The 16,414-nt window shown below is 43.7% G+C and overlaps 1 protein-coding gene across 1 annotated transcript in view; it reads left to right on the forward strand.

Annotated features, from left to right (window-relative positions):
* Positions 1–15,654, forward strand: part of VPS53 (VPS53 subunit of GARP complex) — a 137,025-nt gene extending 121,371 nt beyond the window's left edge. The window contains exons 20-22 of the mRNA XM_004746893.3: positions 10,401–10,538; positions 12,296–12,400; positions 12,919–15,654. Of these exons, the coding sequence (XP_004746950.1) occupies positions 10,401–10,538; positions 12,296–12,400; positions 12,919–13,089 (414 nt within the window). The 3' untranslated portion in view covers positions 13,090–15,654. The remainder of the gene's footprint in view (positions 1–10,400; positions 10,539–12,295; positions 12,401–12,918) is intronic.
* Positions 15,655–16,414: the final 760 nt, after the last annotated feature.

A 16,414-nucleotide genomic window follows, 5' to 3' on the forward strand; every position in this document is an offset into this window, starting at 1 on the left:
AATCAAGCCCCACATCGGGATCCCTGCTCAGCAGAGAGTCTGCTTCTCCTTCTCCCTCTGCCTGCCACTCTGCCTGCTTGTGCTCTCTTTCTGTCAAATAAATAAAATCTATAAAAAATAAATAAAAAAGCAAGTGGATCAATAACAATGTAATTCCCGTAGGGATATATTTAAATAAAACTCACCAACCACTGCCTCAGCAAACTAGGAATAGAAGAAAGATGGTTGACTCTGATAAAGGTTGTATACAGAAACTTAGGAGAGGGGTGTGCATTACAAAGGCTAAATCCGTTTGTCAGAATTCTACAGTTCAGAATTGTACATCCCAATATACTTACATTTTACCCCAAAAAATTAAGTGAAGGGTAGAGCACTGACAGCAGGGTTTCTCACCCTCTGCACCGTTGACGTTTTAGGCCCAGGAACCTTCCACTGTGGGGATGTCAGGTGCATTGTGGGATATTTGGCAGCACCCCTCACCATTACCCACTAGCCGCCAGCAACACCATCCCGATTGTGACAAGGGAAGATGTCTGCAGACATCGCCAGACATCCGAGCACAAGTGAGGGTACAACCAAACCACCCCCAGTGAGAGCCACTGGATCAGAAGCATAGATGCAGTGTGATGAGAATGACGATGTCTTTGGTGGCAGCAGCGTGGCAGTACATAAGGAGTCACTATACTATTATGTGTACTTCATATAGGTTTAAACCTCTCCATAGTAACAAAATTTACCAAAATAATAATAACAACAACAACAACAGTGGTGTTACCCTACTCATGAGTAATCCAAAATAAAATTTTGAGAATTGACATAAAACCCCATGCTTTCTGAAATTAAACTAGCTTCCTTCTGTATTTTCTGACTGTAGAACTTACGTTCAGGGGCACCTGTAGAACCTGGCTCAGTCAGTTAAGCGTCCAACTCTTGATCTCAGATCAGGTCTTAATATCAGGGTCGTGAGTTCAAGCCCCATGTTGTGCTCCATGAACTTACATTAAAAAAAACTGAACTTTCTCCTTCCAGTTTTTGTGTACATGGGCTACTGTCCCAATCGTGAAGGTTTCTCCCTTTTGCACAGCACTTTTCGCTTTCTGTAGAGCTTCTTGAATCTACCTACCTTATCACTCACTTTCCTATGTCTCTTTAAGCCATGGCCCACCTTGATTTCTATGAGCCCATCCTTCCCACTGAGCTTGAAGCCTTTCTACCACTCAGCCGAAAGGGTCCTCCCGCTGTGCCACACAGAGCAAGGGGACAAACAATAGCCACCCCTGCAGAGGAGTTTACAACCATCAGCAGGGTCACCAAGGTCCTGGAGCTGGGAGGACCAGGCAAGCTTGCGAAATCAAGGAATCAGTTAATGAAAAAAAATTACAATAAACCTGCTTAATGGTCAATTATAGAAAGATTTTCTCTTCAAACTAGGAGTAAGACAAGGATGTCTGCTACCACCATTCCTGTCTAGCCATTTCTCTCCTGTATTGCCCTTGAAGTTCTGTTGTTCAGAACAATAAGACAAAAAGAAAATTAATTCTTAAAGAAATAAAAGATAGGTACAGATTAGAAAGAAGCAAAACTGTCATTTTTCACAGAGAAAAATGATTATGAATGACGGTATCCCCGGAAACCTACAGGTAAACTATTAAAATACAAATTTAACAGGGTTGCAGAATTGATTTTTTCAGGCCAGTATTGATTTTTCATATTTTTATATACCAGCAACAAACCATTTGAAATGAAAAAATTTAAATGAAACCATATATAGTAGCTTCAGGAAACAACCAAGGAATTAATCTGTCCAAAAATTTTCAAGTCTTCTACATGGAAGACATCACAATATTAAGAAACTTGAGGGTAGCTCAAGTTCATAGGTTGAAAGACTCAATATTAAGAAGATGTCAGTTCTTCTAGAATTCATCTCTAGATATAGTAAACTAGCAAGGGGTGGGGTGGTGTGAGAGTGTGGATATAAATTGGTAAGCTGAGTCTAAAAGTTAGGTAGAAATGCAAAAGACTTTAGAATACCTAAAATAGTTTTTAAAAAAAGAACAGTCAGAGGACTTAAATCTCCAGATATGCAGTGTGATGAGAATGACAATGTCTTTGGTGGCATTTTAATGTTATCATATAATTTGGGCTGCATGGTACTGGCGTCAGGGACAACAGACAGACCAACAGCACAGAATCCAGTTCAGAGATAGACCCACTATGTGTATATGTTACAGACACTTGATTTCTGCCATAGTGACCCTGCAGTTCAGTTGGGAAGGGATGATCTCAATAAACAGTGCTGGTAATTGAATATCCACATTGGGGTGGCGGGGGGGGTGATCTTGACTTTTACCATACACCATATAAAAAAATCAGTTCCACCAAAGATGTGGAGAAATTGGAACTCTTCCTACACCTCTGGTGTGAATGTAAAATGCCGAAATTTGGGGAAGTACTTTGGCAGTTTCTCAAAAAGTTAAACATAGGGCTATTACCAACGACTCAGCATTTTCACTCCTAGATACATACCCAAAAGAACTGGAAAAGTCTGTTTGCACAAAACTTGTGCATGGGTGTTCATAGCAGCATTGTTCATAATAGCCACAAAGTAGAAACAATTCAAATGTGTCTCGCTGATGAAGAGAGAAACATGTGGTATCATCTGGAATGGGAATATTATTCAGCCACAAACAGGAATGAAGTATGTACTTTTGCTGCAACATAGATTAACCTTGGAAACATTACACTAAGTGGAAGAAGCCTGATATAAGAGGCTACATATTGTAGGATTCCATTTACATGAAATATCTAGAACAGGCAAATCTAAAAGACAAAGTAGATTCATGGTTGGTGAGGGCAAGCGGAGAGGAGGGAACAGGATTTGATTGCAAAGAGGTAGGAGTTCCTTTGTGGAGTCATGACATGTTCTGGAACCAGATAATGGTTATGGTTGCACAACCTTGTGAATATACTAAAAACTGAATTACGCTTTCAAAGGGTAAATATTATTCATATGCAAATTATATCTTGATTTGAAAAATTCCAGGTGGATTAAAGCTCTAAAGGTGAAAAATAGGGTCCCCTGGGTGGCTCAGTAGGTTGGGCAGCCAACTCTTTCTGGCTCAGTTTGTGATCTCAGGGTCCTGGGATGGAGCCCCACATCAGGCTCCACATTCAGTGGGGAATCTGCTTCAGGATTCTCTCTCTCCCTCTGCTCCTCCTCCCACTCTCTTGTGCTCTTTCTCTCTCAAATAAATGGATAAATATTTACTAAATAAACAAAAACCTTCTAGGAATGTGCCTTTATCTTCTTAAGGTTTTCATAACTAGTGATAGTCATGATGCTCCCCCTCCCCTGCCCAAGATTTGTAAGAGGCTTTTTTTCTTTTTCTTTTTCTTTTTTTTTTTTAAGAGAGGAAGGGTGAGTAGAAGAAGAGAAAGAATCTTAAGCAGGCTCTACACCCAGCATGGAGCCCGACACATAGCTCCATTTCATAAGCCTGACAGCGTGACCTGAGCCAAAATCAAGAGACAGACACTTAACCGACCAAGCTACCCAGGTGCCCTATAGGAGACTCTTTAAGAAATGAATCCTCCTCATGGGGCACCTAGATGGCTCAGTCGTTAAGCGTCTGCCTGCAGCTTGGGGCATGATCCCAGGGTGCTGGGATCGAGCCCCACATTGGGCTCCCTGCTCAGCCGGAAGCCTGCTTCTCCCTCTCCCACTCTCCCTGCTTGTGTTGTTCCTTCTCTCGCTGTGCTTCTCTCCATCAAATAAGTTAAAAATCTGAAGGTAAGAAAAAGAACTGAATCCTCCCTAGGGACGCCTGGGTGGCTCAGTTGGTTAAGCAACTGCCTTTGGCTCAGGTCATTATCCCAGGTCCTGGGATTGAGTCTCATGTCAGACTCTCTGCTCAGCAGAGAGTCTGCTTCTCCCTCTGCCTGCCACTCTGCCTGCTTGTGTGCTTTCTCTGTTTCAAATAAATAAGTACAATCTTAAAAAAAAGAAGAAAGAAAAAGAAAAGGAAGGAAGGTAACAAACCCTCCAGGGTTGCCTGGGTGGCTCAGTTAAGTGTCGCCCTCATGATTGCCGCTCAGGTCATGATCTCAAAGTCATGAGATCAGGCCCCACCTTGGGCTCCACACTCAATAGGTTAAGTGTGCTTGAGATTCTGTCCCTCTCCTTCCGGCCCTCCCCCAACTCATGTATACACTCTCACTTGCTCGCTCTCTCTCAAATAAATCTTTTTAAAAAAGAAAAAGAGATGAACTCTTCAAACTTTCCACATCTGGGTGATGACCTTCCATATACACAACATGCTGGCCAGGCTTGCACCCCAGTAACACAGGAACAACATAAGCTATACCACCCCAAAAGTTTTTTCTGAGGCTCAAATTTGGCTGATGGCCACCTCTTGCCCAATGCTTCATGCCTAAGGAGATGAACTATTAGCTACTTTCAGAGATGACAAGCAGCAGATTTTCATGATAAATGGAGCCTTTCACCTGCACTTCCCACAGACAGCTGCAAAGGCTGTCAGACTGGCTTTTGCCTTTTCTGACCTCATTGCTTTTTGTAAAACCTGAGACTGAGGTTTCCAACAGTACAGATGTCTGGTGAGAACAGAATTTTATTGTGACTGACTAGGGACTTGAAAATACCAAATCTCTCAAGATAGAGGAGACCCAAAGAATTACGTCAAGTTCATTCAGAACTCTCCCTGTCACTTAAGACCATACAATTATTTATGCATATAATATATCTCTGGGAAGTAGGAAGTACAGAAAAAGTGGGAACTATCCCCATATGTTTTTAAACCTAATCATTTTTTTCCCTCCAACAAATAATGCTAAGACACGGCTTTGATTTTGACAAGGCTCTGAAAATTTGCTGCATGGAAGATAAAGTTGAATCCTTACCAGGCATCAAATAGCATATTAAAAGAGAGAGAGAGAGTGAAAGAGAAAAAAGAAGTGTTCCCAGTTAACGTAAGTGTAGAAACTAATATCAAGAATACTGGCTTAACACTTAGCTCAGTCAAATTTTAACATGTCCCCACATTTGCTTTATTGTTTTAATAAAGTAAATCATTACCATTATTACTGAAGCCTCCTGTGGGCCCTAGCCAGCCATTCCCCTGCCTCCATGCCCAGAGGTAACCATTGTTCTGATTCTGATTTTTATCATTCCCATGTGTATTTTGGTATATTCCATCTGTGTATATTCTCAAATTATATGATTTTTGTTTGCATTTTAAAACTTTTTATATAAACAGTACTCTACATATCATTTCCTGGCTGGCTTTTTTTGCCTAGCAGTTTTTTGAGTTTTATCTGTGTTGATGTATGTTTGAATCCGTTCGTTTTAATTTCAGTATTGTATTCCATTGCATGAATATGCCACCATTCGTTTATCATTCAGCTGTTCATGGACATTTAGATTGTTTCCAGTCTTTTGCTTTTGCAAACAGTGGATACAGGGAGCATTTTTCACGTGGGCAAGAATTTCGCTAAAGGATGTAAGTGTGAGGGCTGTGTTATGGGTTATGCACATCCCCAGGTAGGAAAACGTTACTGGATTTCCCCCAAAGTGCTTTTATTTGTACTCTTACGACAAGTGTGAATTTCATTGCACCATATCCATGCCAACATTTGGTAGTATCAACCGTTTTACTTTTGTCTCTCTGATGATCATGAAATGGTATATAGCTTGTAGCTTTTCATTTACTGGATCACTAATAACGTTGAGTATCATTTCAGATGCCTTGTGAGCACTTAAGTTTCTGCTTTTGTGAATTACCTGTTCAAATCTTTGCCCCACTGTTGGTGTTATTACTGTTGAGGTTTTGCTGGCCTTTTTTATTGTTGCTGCTTTGTAGGAATTGTTATGTATTTTGAATATTATTCCTTTACCAATATCGCAGATACCCTTTTCTGATTTGTGTTTTTCCTTTGCTTCTGTATCTTTTGATCTAGCCTTATTTTAAGGTAATAGATTTTTTTATCTGTCCTGTTTCCCATTCTTCTCTATCTATAAGTAAGAAGAAGAATCTGTTTTCTTCTGAAAGTTGTTCTTATCATATCTAGGTTTTTAATCTACCTGGGATTTAACATGCTTATTCTTCAGAGGCATGTATTGGGTTCCCTCGGAGCAAGAGCAGCGATCATTTCTAGTGGGCTCTGATAAGTGTTCTGATGCTGGGCTCCTCGTGTAGGCCTCAAGCAGTCTAACCTCATCTCTCCTATGCATGCTTAGTACTTTAGTTTAATTTAATTTTTTAAAATACTTGTTGGGCACATGGGTGGCTCAGTGGGTTAAATATCTGCCTTTGGCGCAGGTCGTGACCTCGGGGTCCTGGGATCGAGTTCCGCATCGGGCTTTCTGCTCAGTGGGGAGCCTGCATCCCTCTCTTTCTTCCTCCTCTCTCTGCCTACTTGTGATCTCTCTCTCTCCCTCTCTGTCAAATAAATAAAATCTTTTTAAAAAATAAATAAAAGATTTTTTTATTTGCTCATTTGAAAGAGAGAGAGAAATGGAGACAGCACAAGCTGGGGAAGAGGGAGAAGCAGACTACCTGCTGAGCTGGGAACCTGATATGGGGCTCTGTCCCAGGACTTGGAGATCATGATCTGAGCCAAAGGCAGATGCTTAACCATCTGAGCCACCCAGGCACCTAGCTTAGGTATTTGACTGTAAGCCCAAGGCCTTTTCAAAAAAAACAGATACTAGGAGAGTTAAGAATTTTCATCTCTGAAAACCAAGAAGAGCCCCAAATGCCCTAATAGTTGAATGACTGGCAGTTTGACTAGCCACACTACCACATGGCATTCTTCTTTCCTCCATGTAGCTTCCTCGCCAGCTTTTTTTTTTTTTTTTAATTGAGGCTTTAAATTTTTTTCAGACCAGTTTAAGGCTCACAGGAAAATTGAAGGGCAGGAACAGAGTGTTCGCATATGCCTCCCTACCCCACAAAAGCTTAGCCTCTCACCCATTAGCAATAGCCTGCCCCAGATTGCTACATTTGTTCCAACTGCTGCACCTAAGATGACATACTGTTACCACTCAGAGTCTGTAATTTATGTTACAGTTCACTCTTAGTGTTACATTCTGTAGGTTCAGTGTATAGTGACATGTATCCATCATTATGCTGTCATACAGAGAAATTTCACTGCCCTAAAAATCCTCTGTGCTCCACCCATCCATCCCACTACCACCCCCAGTTCCTGGCCACCGCAGATATTTGTTCTTTTTCCATAGTTTTGCCTTTTCTAGAATATAATGTAGTTGTAATCACACAGGGTTCTTTCACTTAGTAGTAGGCATTTAAGGTTCCTCCATGTCTTTTCATGGCTTAAAGCTCATTTCTGCATAGTTTTGAAATTCAATATTCCATTACCACAGTTTATTCAGCTACTAAAGGACATCCTGGTTGCTTTCGAATTTGGGCAATTATGAATAAACCTGTTAGAAACATTTGTGTAGGGGTGCCTGGGTGACTCAGTCGGTTAAGCGGCTGCCTTCGGCTCAGGTGATGATCCCGGGGTCCTAGGATCGAGCCTGGCATTGGGCTCTCTGCTCAGCAGGGAGCTTGCTTCTCCCTCTCTGCCTGCTGTGCCCCCTGCATCTCTGTCAAATAAATAAAATCTTTTTTTTAATGTAAAAAAAAAAAAGTTTCACTGTCAGAGCAATGGTGGCAGTAGGATTGTCACCCTCTGCCACCTTTGGTGGGTATGTGATTCTCTTCTCCTAAACTGTTGGAACAGGCCAGAGTGTATATGCCCTTTGAGGCTTCAGCCATTTCCCTGCCACCTGGTTGCCAACAGTGCAGCTGCTTAGCAGTGCATGTGGAATCATCAGGAAACAGTGTGAACTCAAAGCCAACACTGTTCCACAGCATGTATCTGGGCGGCAGGAAACAGAGATACAGTGTCCTGTTCACCTCATCATCTGGCGCATCTGTCCATCATGTGACACACCTTCATCAGCAAGTTAATTCAATCTCTAGAGCTTTGATTTTGTCATCTATAAAATGGGAACAATAAATGCCCATTGGGGAGGCTCTTGTAAAAATTAAATGAAACGAAACATCCCAGTCATCTCTCCTGACACTTGGTATGCAATCAGGAAAGTTAATATTCTTCTGAACAGTTGGCATCCCAGAGAACGGAAGGAAAGAAGGAACAAAGGAACAAAGGAAGGAAAAGGCAGATTGTTACCAAGATACTGATGTTTAAATTTGGTTTCTCTCCTACATCCTCACTAACATCAGAGAAATTAAAAATACAGCAATACTGGGCCACCTGGCTGGCTCATTCGGTGAAGTGTGCAGGTCTTGAGCTCAGGATCATGAGTCTGAGCCCCAGGTTAAGCATAGAGCTTACTTAAAAAAAATTAGGGGTGCCTGGGTGCCTCAGTCCGTTAAGCATCTGCCTTCAGCTCAGGTCATGATCTCAGGTTCCTGGGATCGAGCCCTGCATCAGGCTCCCTGCTCACCTGGAAGCCCCCTCTCCGCCTGCTTGTGTTCCCTCCCTCTCTCTTTCTCTCTCTCTCAAATAAATAAATATATACAATCTTTTAAAACAAAATTTATATATATATCAAGTTACCATTTTTTGCCTGTTGAATAAGCAAGAATTTTATGATCATCTTAAGGGCTGATGAGGAAGGGTGTAGCCTGCACTCCTGCCAGATATGTGAATAGGTGCACATTCCATTTGAAAAGCAGTTCAAGATCTGTATCAAGAACCTTACAATGTCCTTATCCTTTGATCTGTCCTAAAGACTCTCCTAAGGAAATGCCTTTGATAGACCTAGAATTAGTATATACAAAGTTGTTTGCCACAGCATTCATTGGTTATAATAATAAAAATCTAAGAGTGCCTAGGTGACTCAGTCAGTTGTGTCCAACTCTTTTTTTTTTCTTAAGATTTTTAAAATTTATTTGACAGAGATCACAAGTAGGCAGAGAGTCAGGCAGAGAGAGGAGGAAGCAGGCTCCCCGCTGAGCAGAAAGCCCAATGTGGGGCTTGATCCCAGGACCCTGAGATCATGACCTGAGCCGAAGGCAGAGGCTTTAACCCACTGAGCCACCCACACACCCCTGTGTCCATCTCTTGATTTCAGCTCGGTGGTGGGATCAAGCTCTACATCGAGCTCTACAGTCAGTGCAGAGTCTGCTTGTCCCTCTCTCTTCCTCCCCATGCTCGTTCTCTCTCTGTCTCTAAAATAAATAAATAAAATCTTAAAAATAAATAAGTAAAGTTATATACACACACACCATAGAGTATAAGTAGCCATTAAAAATAATTTTTAACGGGCGCCTGGGTAGCTCAGTCATTAAGCATCTGCCTTCAGCTCAGGTCATTATCTCGGGGTCCTGGGATGGAGTCCCACATCGGGCTTCCTCCTCGGTGGGGATAGTGCTTCTTCCTCTACCCCTCCCTCTGCTCATGATCTCTCTCTCTCTGTGTCTCTCACTCTTTCAGATAAATAAAACCTTCAAAAAAGAATAATTTTTAAGACTGCCAAGATGGGAAAATAAAATACAAAAAAACTCCGTATATTAACTGGGAAAACCAGGTTATAAAACTGTATATATACTATGATTCTAATATAAAACTGTGTATATACTATGATTCTAACTTAGTGGGGGGCGGTGTTTTTATTTATTTATTTTAAAGTAGACTCCATGCCCACCGTGGAACCCAGCATGGGGCTTGAACTCACAACACAGAGATCAAGAGTCAGATGCTTTACTGACTGAGCCACCCAGGCACCCCTCTAGTTTAGTTTTGTTTAATTTTTTTTTTTTGACAGAGAGAGACACAGCAAGAAAGGGAACACAGGCAGGGGGAACGGGAGAGGGAGAAGCAGGCCTCCCACCAAGCAGGGAACCTGATGCAGGGCTCAATCAGGACTCCAGGATCATGACCTGAGCTGAAGGCAGACGCTCAATAACTGAGCCACCCAGGCGTCCCTCTAGTTTAGTTTTATCTACACATACATAGACCAGCAGGAATTCTACTACATATTTTCTCTAGCTTTATTGAGATATAACTGACCTACAACACTGTGTAAGTATAAAAGTATAGGGTGTTGATTTCGTACATTTATATATTGCAAAATGATTACCACTGCAGCATTAGCTAACCCCTCCATCCTGTCACGTAATTCCATTTCCTTTTTGTGGTAAGAACATTGAAGATCTACTCTCTTACCAGCTTTCAAAGGGATATACCACATTTAACTGTGTCTCCCTTGTTTTTTCCTGGGCAGTAGGAGTGGTAAAGAAAGTTTTTATTTTCAAAATTCTCTCCAATGCATTACATTTAAAATCAGGAAACTGTTACTAATCAGCATAGGTATACTAAGTGTTGTGTAATATGCTGCTTCATTCCCACAGCTGTTGCTGGACACCCATTCCCTGAAGATGGTCCTGCTTGATCTACCTTCCATTGGCTCACAGGTGGTGAGGAAAGCACCTGCCAGTTACACCAAGATTGTTGTGAAAGGCATGACCCGCGCAGAAATGATACTCAAGGTGGGGCTTATGTCTTCCTCGGGGTTTCTGTTAAAAGGGGTTGGTTATCTGGTGGCTTATTCCAAGTAGTACTGGTTTTGAAAGTACAGGTTAGGGTCTGTCCCTATCAGTCCCAAGGGATTGTCCACATTCCTTAGCTGGACTAGATTTTGACCTCATTAGATACTGTTGAAAGTCAATAGACAGAGTTACTCAGGTGATCAGTAATTCTTTCTGACAAATGAATTTTTTGTTGTAAAGGGATTCTCTTGTAGTAGGATTTGGCCAAGATTGGAAATCAGGTGGGTTGTCACCATGAATCAGTGTCTCAGCCAAGGATCTCTTTGCTTCTCAGCAGGACTTTCCGGCCCAGGTATCAGTTACTCCCTTCTCCATAAACCTCTTCAGCTTTCTGTATTCTACGACTTTACAGGAACTCTAAACAGATGTTTCAGGGACTGAATCTAATCAGCAAATGGGCTCTCTAAAGCCCCATGTAACAAATTATTATATGTGGGTGATGATGTTGCAAATGTCTGAAGCCTTGAGCACCTGCATCTGATTTTCACCTGCCCTTGTTGAGAAGTGGGGTGAGGGGCTCTCGGAGGAGAGGGGAAGCCTGGAGAACAAATGAAACCATCATGAAATGTTCCTAAAAGAGCAGGGCTTGCAGGCTGGTCAGGTCTGTCTCCCAAACAGAATGACTCTCAAATGATGGCAGGAGTGGAAGGTAGCTATGGCACCTGAGATGTCCGTGGGACCAGGTGAGGTTCTGGCCTTAGGAAGTCAGAAGCAGCCTCGTTGGTTCCCCCCCACAGCTGGTTTACCCACTGGAGAGGAGAGCTCAAAGCTTGGGAGCTATCTGCAGGGAATGTCTGAGTGAACTGGTCCTTGCCCCTCTGTGGTCCATTCTCAGGAGTTCACAACAAAACCAGTCCACGGCAGGAAGAAAATCAGACACGACATTCCAAAACCAAAGAGGAATGAATTTGAGGCTCTCAATACCATTAGTTTTTTTCTGTTTGTGTATTAATCAATAGTTTAAATGAATATAGTTAAATGAAGTTCAGAGTTTAAGTCTTGAAGAGTGAGGCAGCTTTGGGATTTTTGTCTTTTTGTCCTCATTCACTTAGATTTTTTTTTTTTTAAAGATTTTATTTATGACAGAAAGAGGTCGTGAGATAGGGAACACAAGCATGGGGGAGCTAGAGAAGGAGAAACAGGAACCTGATGTGGGGCTCGATCCCAGGACCCTTGGATCATGACCTGACCTGAACCAAAGGCTGACACTTAATGAGTAAGACACCCAGCTGTCTTAACCTAATGACTAAGACACACCAGGTGCCCTATAACTCACTTAGCTTTATGACTTTTGCGACCCATCCCTCAGGGATGAGGTGCCTTGGGACAGAAGGAGCAGGTATCATGAACCCCTGTCTCAAAACAGGAGACTCCAACACGGTGTTTCGCAGAATGGTCCCAATATGTAAAAATCGCCTGGGAACCAGCCCGGGCCTTCTGAGCTAAAGTCTTCAGGAGGGGGACATAGGAATCTGTACTCAAAAAGCAATCAAAAGGTGATACTTGTGATTTAGCAAATTTTAAAAACCATGCTGTCACTGAATTTGGAGATGAAATACAGCATTGGGACATTTCTGAGCTCAGGATTGCTGTCACTTAAGGAGATCTTGCAGAATCCATTTCAGGTCAGCTTGCAATTAGGGAAAAAATGATCATCTGCCTTCCAGTCATGACTTCCTGTCTCTCTCCCCTGGTAGGTAGTGATGGCTCCTCATGAACCATTGGTGGTGTTTGTTGACAACTACATCAAACTCCTTACGGACTGCAACACAGAAACCTTCCAGAAGATACTGGACATGAAGGTCAGTTCAGTGAGTTGTTCTGTCCACACTCGCACATCCTTGTCACACTCTGGTTCTTAACTGGGGTGGGGAGGGGAGAAGGTTGGGACATGGGGTCCTGGGTAGCTCTCTCAAAGTGCCTCTGCCTGACCCCATGCTGCAAACCAGATTCTAAGAAGTGTTCTGGGGAGAAAGCTCCCGGGCCAAATAAATTCCTGATGGTGCTGGTACCTCCGTGCCCCTTCGAGGACCATGGCACCGTGGAGGCTGGGAGCAGAAGGAATGCAGTGGGGAAGGAGTAGTACCCTTCCGCACTCTGTCCCTTCTCTCTTGACCCCTTCTTTTGCTCCTATTATCTGTTTTTCCTTCCTCTGCTTTTCTCCCGGGCTGCTCCTGGCCTGGGCTGGTAACTGCCCTCAATAAAGTGTTCATCGTACACCTGGAGTAATTACACCATTTGCACAATCCACTGCTGCGCTTTCCCCCCAGGCCTTTCTGGGGCCAGATTTCATGATTATCCTCCTTTGTCTTTCAATCAGGGGCTGAAGAGAAGCGAGCAGAGCAGCATGCTGGAGCTTCTACGCCAGAGGCTCCCCACTCCACCTTCAGGTCCAGAAGGCTCCAGCTCCCTGTCCTTACTGGCCCCAACACCAGAACAGGAGTCCTCGCGTATCCGCAAACTAGAGAAACTGATTAAAAAGAGACTGTAGGAGCTGACACAGGGCACTTTTGTCCCCTGGCCTGTGATGTTCAGCAACCCCCCCACCTCTCCTGTGCTCCCCCTGACTCTCGGATCATCTGTCTTGAAACTTCCTGAGACATACGGGTTGTTAATGAGTCTTGCCCATGACCTGTCTTAATCTGCGTCCTGATCAAGAAGCCAAGCAAGGGCAGGGTGAAGAAAAGCCTCCTTAGTTGATCCCAGATTCCTACAGCAGAGGCGGCGGTGGGCAAAAGGACCCCACAGTCCACTTGTGTTCCTGGGCTGCTTTCAAACCATCCCGTTGTCACCGGTCTAGCTCCCCAACCTCTGCAGTCAGATCCGTCTGGCTTGTGGCCCCGTCTCCCGTGCCTGTGCAGGCAGCTTGGGTGAGAAAACCTGGATCCCACCCTTTCCTCCGTCTGCTGCTGTTTGAGGTTACCTCTGCAGCCAAGCCCTAAGACTTGTCCTCTCTGCTCTGTGGGCTTGGCTCTGGAGGAGGTGGCAGAATACAGGTGGAGGACATTGGCCTTGCTTTATGAAGGCAGTGGAGGCAGGAGCACTCTTCCTCATAGGTCCATTTTCCTGGTACATAATTGTCATGACTGGGCCAGTGCGTTCTTCTCATTTCTCCATAACCAACAGTCCCCTGTCTGTATACGTCTAAGGAGAAATTCCCACTGTGTGTCTCACCTGGGAAGATTCTATGTGTTCTCTGTGCCGTAGGGCTCCTTGCTTGGGGCTGGGGATAGACCTGTATCTGTCCACTCACTGCATGATGTAAGCAGATTATTTTCTCCATATCTTTATCCCCACCCTACTCCTGACTTCTAGGGAAGGGATGGCCTTCTGTGAAGAGAAACTAGGACGTTTTCCTAGAAAAACTTGTCCTAGGCTTTCTCCTCAGATGAAGCTGTGGGACAGTGCAGGAGGCCTGAGCCCTTTAATCCCCTTCCTGCCCATTTATTTTCAAACCCAAATTACTTTCCAGAATGATCTGAAACAACAAAAGCAATATGAAGTGCCAGAGTGACCTATGACTTTATTACTATCGGGAAAGAACGCAGGTCCATGGATACCTTAGGAACAGAATGTTGGCCTTAAACACCTGCTCAGAGCCTGCCCCAGCACTCTAGAAAGGGGCCAATGGGCCCATCTACAAATGGCACCACCACTTGGGCCATCCGTCATCAACCTGGGGAGCCGGGGAAGCCGGCAGGCTCCACATGGTTCTTGTCACTCTCCGTGTTTATCGATGCATACTTCTCTTTTCAGTTCATTCCTGAAGAGTCATTTTCTGGACATCTCCATAACGCATTGAGATGTCAAGCTGATGTTTTCCCCCAGTTGGTGGTCACAGCCAGGGAAGTTGCTTTCTTGATTTATTACATTGTCAGGAATCTCCAAGGAGCCAGCAGATGTCAGGAGGAGTTATGTTAAATGCCTCATTGAAGGGGTCTGAATGCTGCATATGCGTCCTCTAAAGACAGCGTGTTTCTCAGCTGGGGATACGTGTCAGAATCATGCGGGGCCCTTTTTACACCTACAGTTGCCTGGAGATTCTGAATGAGTATGTTTGGAGTAGGGCCTGGCATAGAAGTAATTATAATGTTTACCCTTTTGTTAAAAACCACTGCAATAAAATTAGACACTGTACCCATTCCACACCCCCCACCTGCTTTCTCTAAGTTTAAAAAAAAAAAAAAACTTTGAAGCCACTTTATGTGGGTAAAATAAATATGGACCATTTATTACTGAAAAAGAGCTGCTGTTCTTATTATGGACAGACTTCCTGCTGGCTGGCTTAGAGGGGCCCAGGCTGGAGAAAGTTCCGTTTGGATCATAACAGTGAGACAGGAACCACAATGGCTAGAGTGTTTTGACCTCCAAGTTCAGTTCTGGAATTGAAATTGTCACCACTCCCTTTCCTTTATTAAGGAACAAAGAACTAGTACCTAGGACTTTGCCTGCCCCCACCCCGCCCCGAAAAAGGTGTCTGGTCTCTCATGCCTAGGATGGCTCTTCGGTGCAGATCAAACAGGACTGAGAGCAGACTGCCAAAGACCAGGGTGACAGTTGTGAGGCCAACGGGGCGAGCAAGCAGGTCTGCAGCTGCTGCCTGATGTGGGGCTGTTACGCCGCTCCTGGATTGCTGCTGGACAAGGAAACCTGGTTGGTTCCCTATTTGCGGAATGCTAGGGAAAAATGCCAAAAGGTCACAGCTGGAAATGTAATTCCTCTCCCTAGGAAGAGAAATCTCAAAAAAAAAAAAATACTAACTTGCTGACGGTGAACCCAGTGTTTCACACTTTTTGTCTACTCTAAGTCAGATTTCTAAAAATAAAATCATTAGAACTGCATTGGGCCCCTTAAACAATAGCCTTAGAAACATGGCCGCATGAAAAGCTGGAATGCAGAAAGAGTCCGTGTTGCACTGTATATAGCAAATCCGAATTTCCAGTCTCATTCTAGGATTTATCAAAATAGATAGCCTGTCAGACCCTCAAAGTTGCATACCTTTGGGAGGTATCAGTTTCCTTAAAATAAAGAGACTGCGTTTTGTGTAAATATCTTTCATCTCCCCCATCTGGAAGTGATTTCTTGGTGCATATTGGAGCATGAAGTACTACAGTTAATTAAACATTACTGGATGTCATTTGCTAGGGTGTATTTCCTCACTGTTGACAGAAAACAGAACGGACAATAGAAAGGAATCAGGAAGCCGGTGAGCCATGGGCCCCCCGCAGTGTTTCCCCTGCGCCCCTGTTCCCTGCCTAAGACAGGCCCCTTCCCTGACCACCGAAGGGACCAGTGCCTGAAGACAGCCCGTCTCATCAGCAGGGTCCTAGCATGTCCAGGCTGTGCCAGACACCTTCTGTAAATATGTATAAAGGGTGCTGCTTCCAACTTGGAACCCTTCCTGTGCCCTGAATTTCTATCCTGTTGACTTTCCCTTCTCCACTTTGCTGTTCCAGTCATAGCCTGCTTTTCCATGTGACTGCAAATGAGTTCTCTCCCGTCCACAGTAAGTTAATCCTGTTTCCTTAATAACTGGGTGGGCATTTTGCAGTGAACTTTTTGGGAAATCTGATGTTTCTTTAAGCGGTGGAAAATCTGTTGCAGCACTTCCATTGAGTTGGCTTGGAGATTATTACCTAGTTTCCATTCTTTATTTTCACCAACTCCCCCACTTCAGAAGGGTACCCAGAGATCAGTCTGATGAAAAAAGAAAGAAACCTTTCCTTATAACCCTCTAGAAGGGCAAGGCAGGATGGTTCACCTGCCCGGGTCTCTTCCCTCTTAACCTCCATAACTGGGCATGGGAGGCCCTGGAG

This window comes from Mustela putorius, unplaced genomic scaffold, assembly GCF_011764305.1.
Source record: "Mustela putorius furo isolate JIRA1106 unplaced genomic scaffold, ASM1176430v1.1 tig00003962_pilon_pilon_pilon, whole genome shotgun sequence".
Lineage (NCBI taxonomy): Eukaryota > Metazoa > Chordata > Mammalia > Carnivora > Mustelidae > Mustela > Mustela putorius.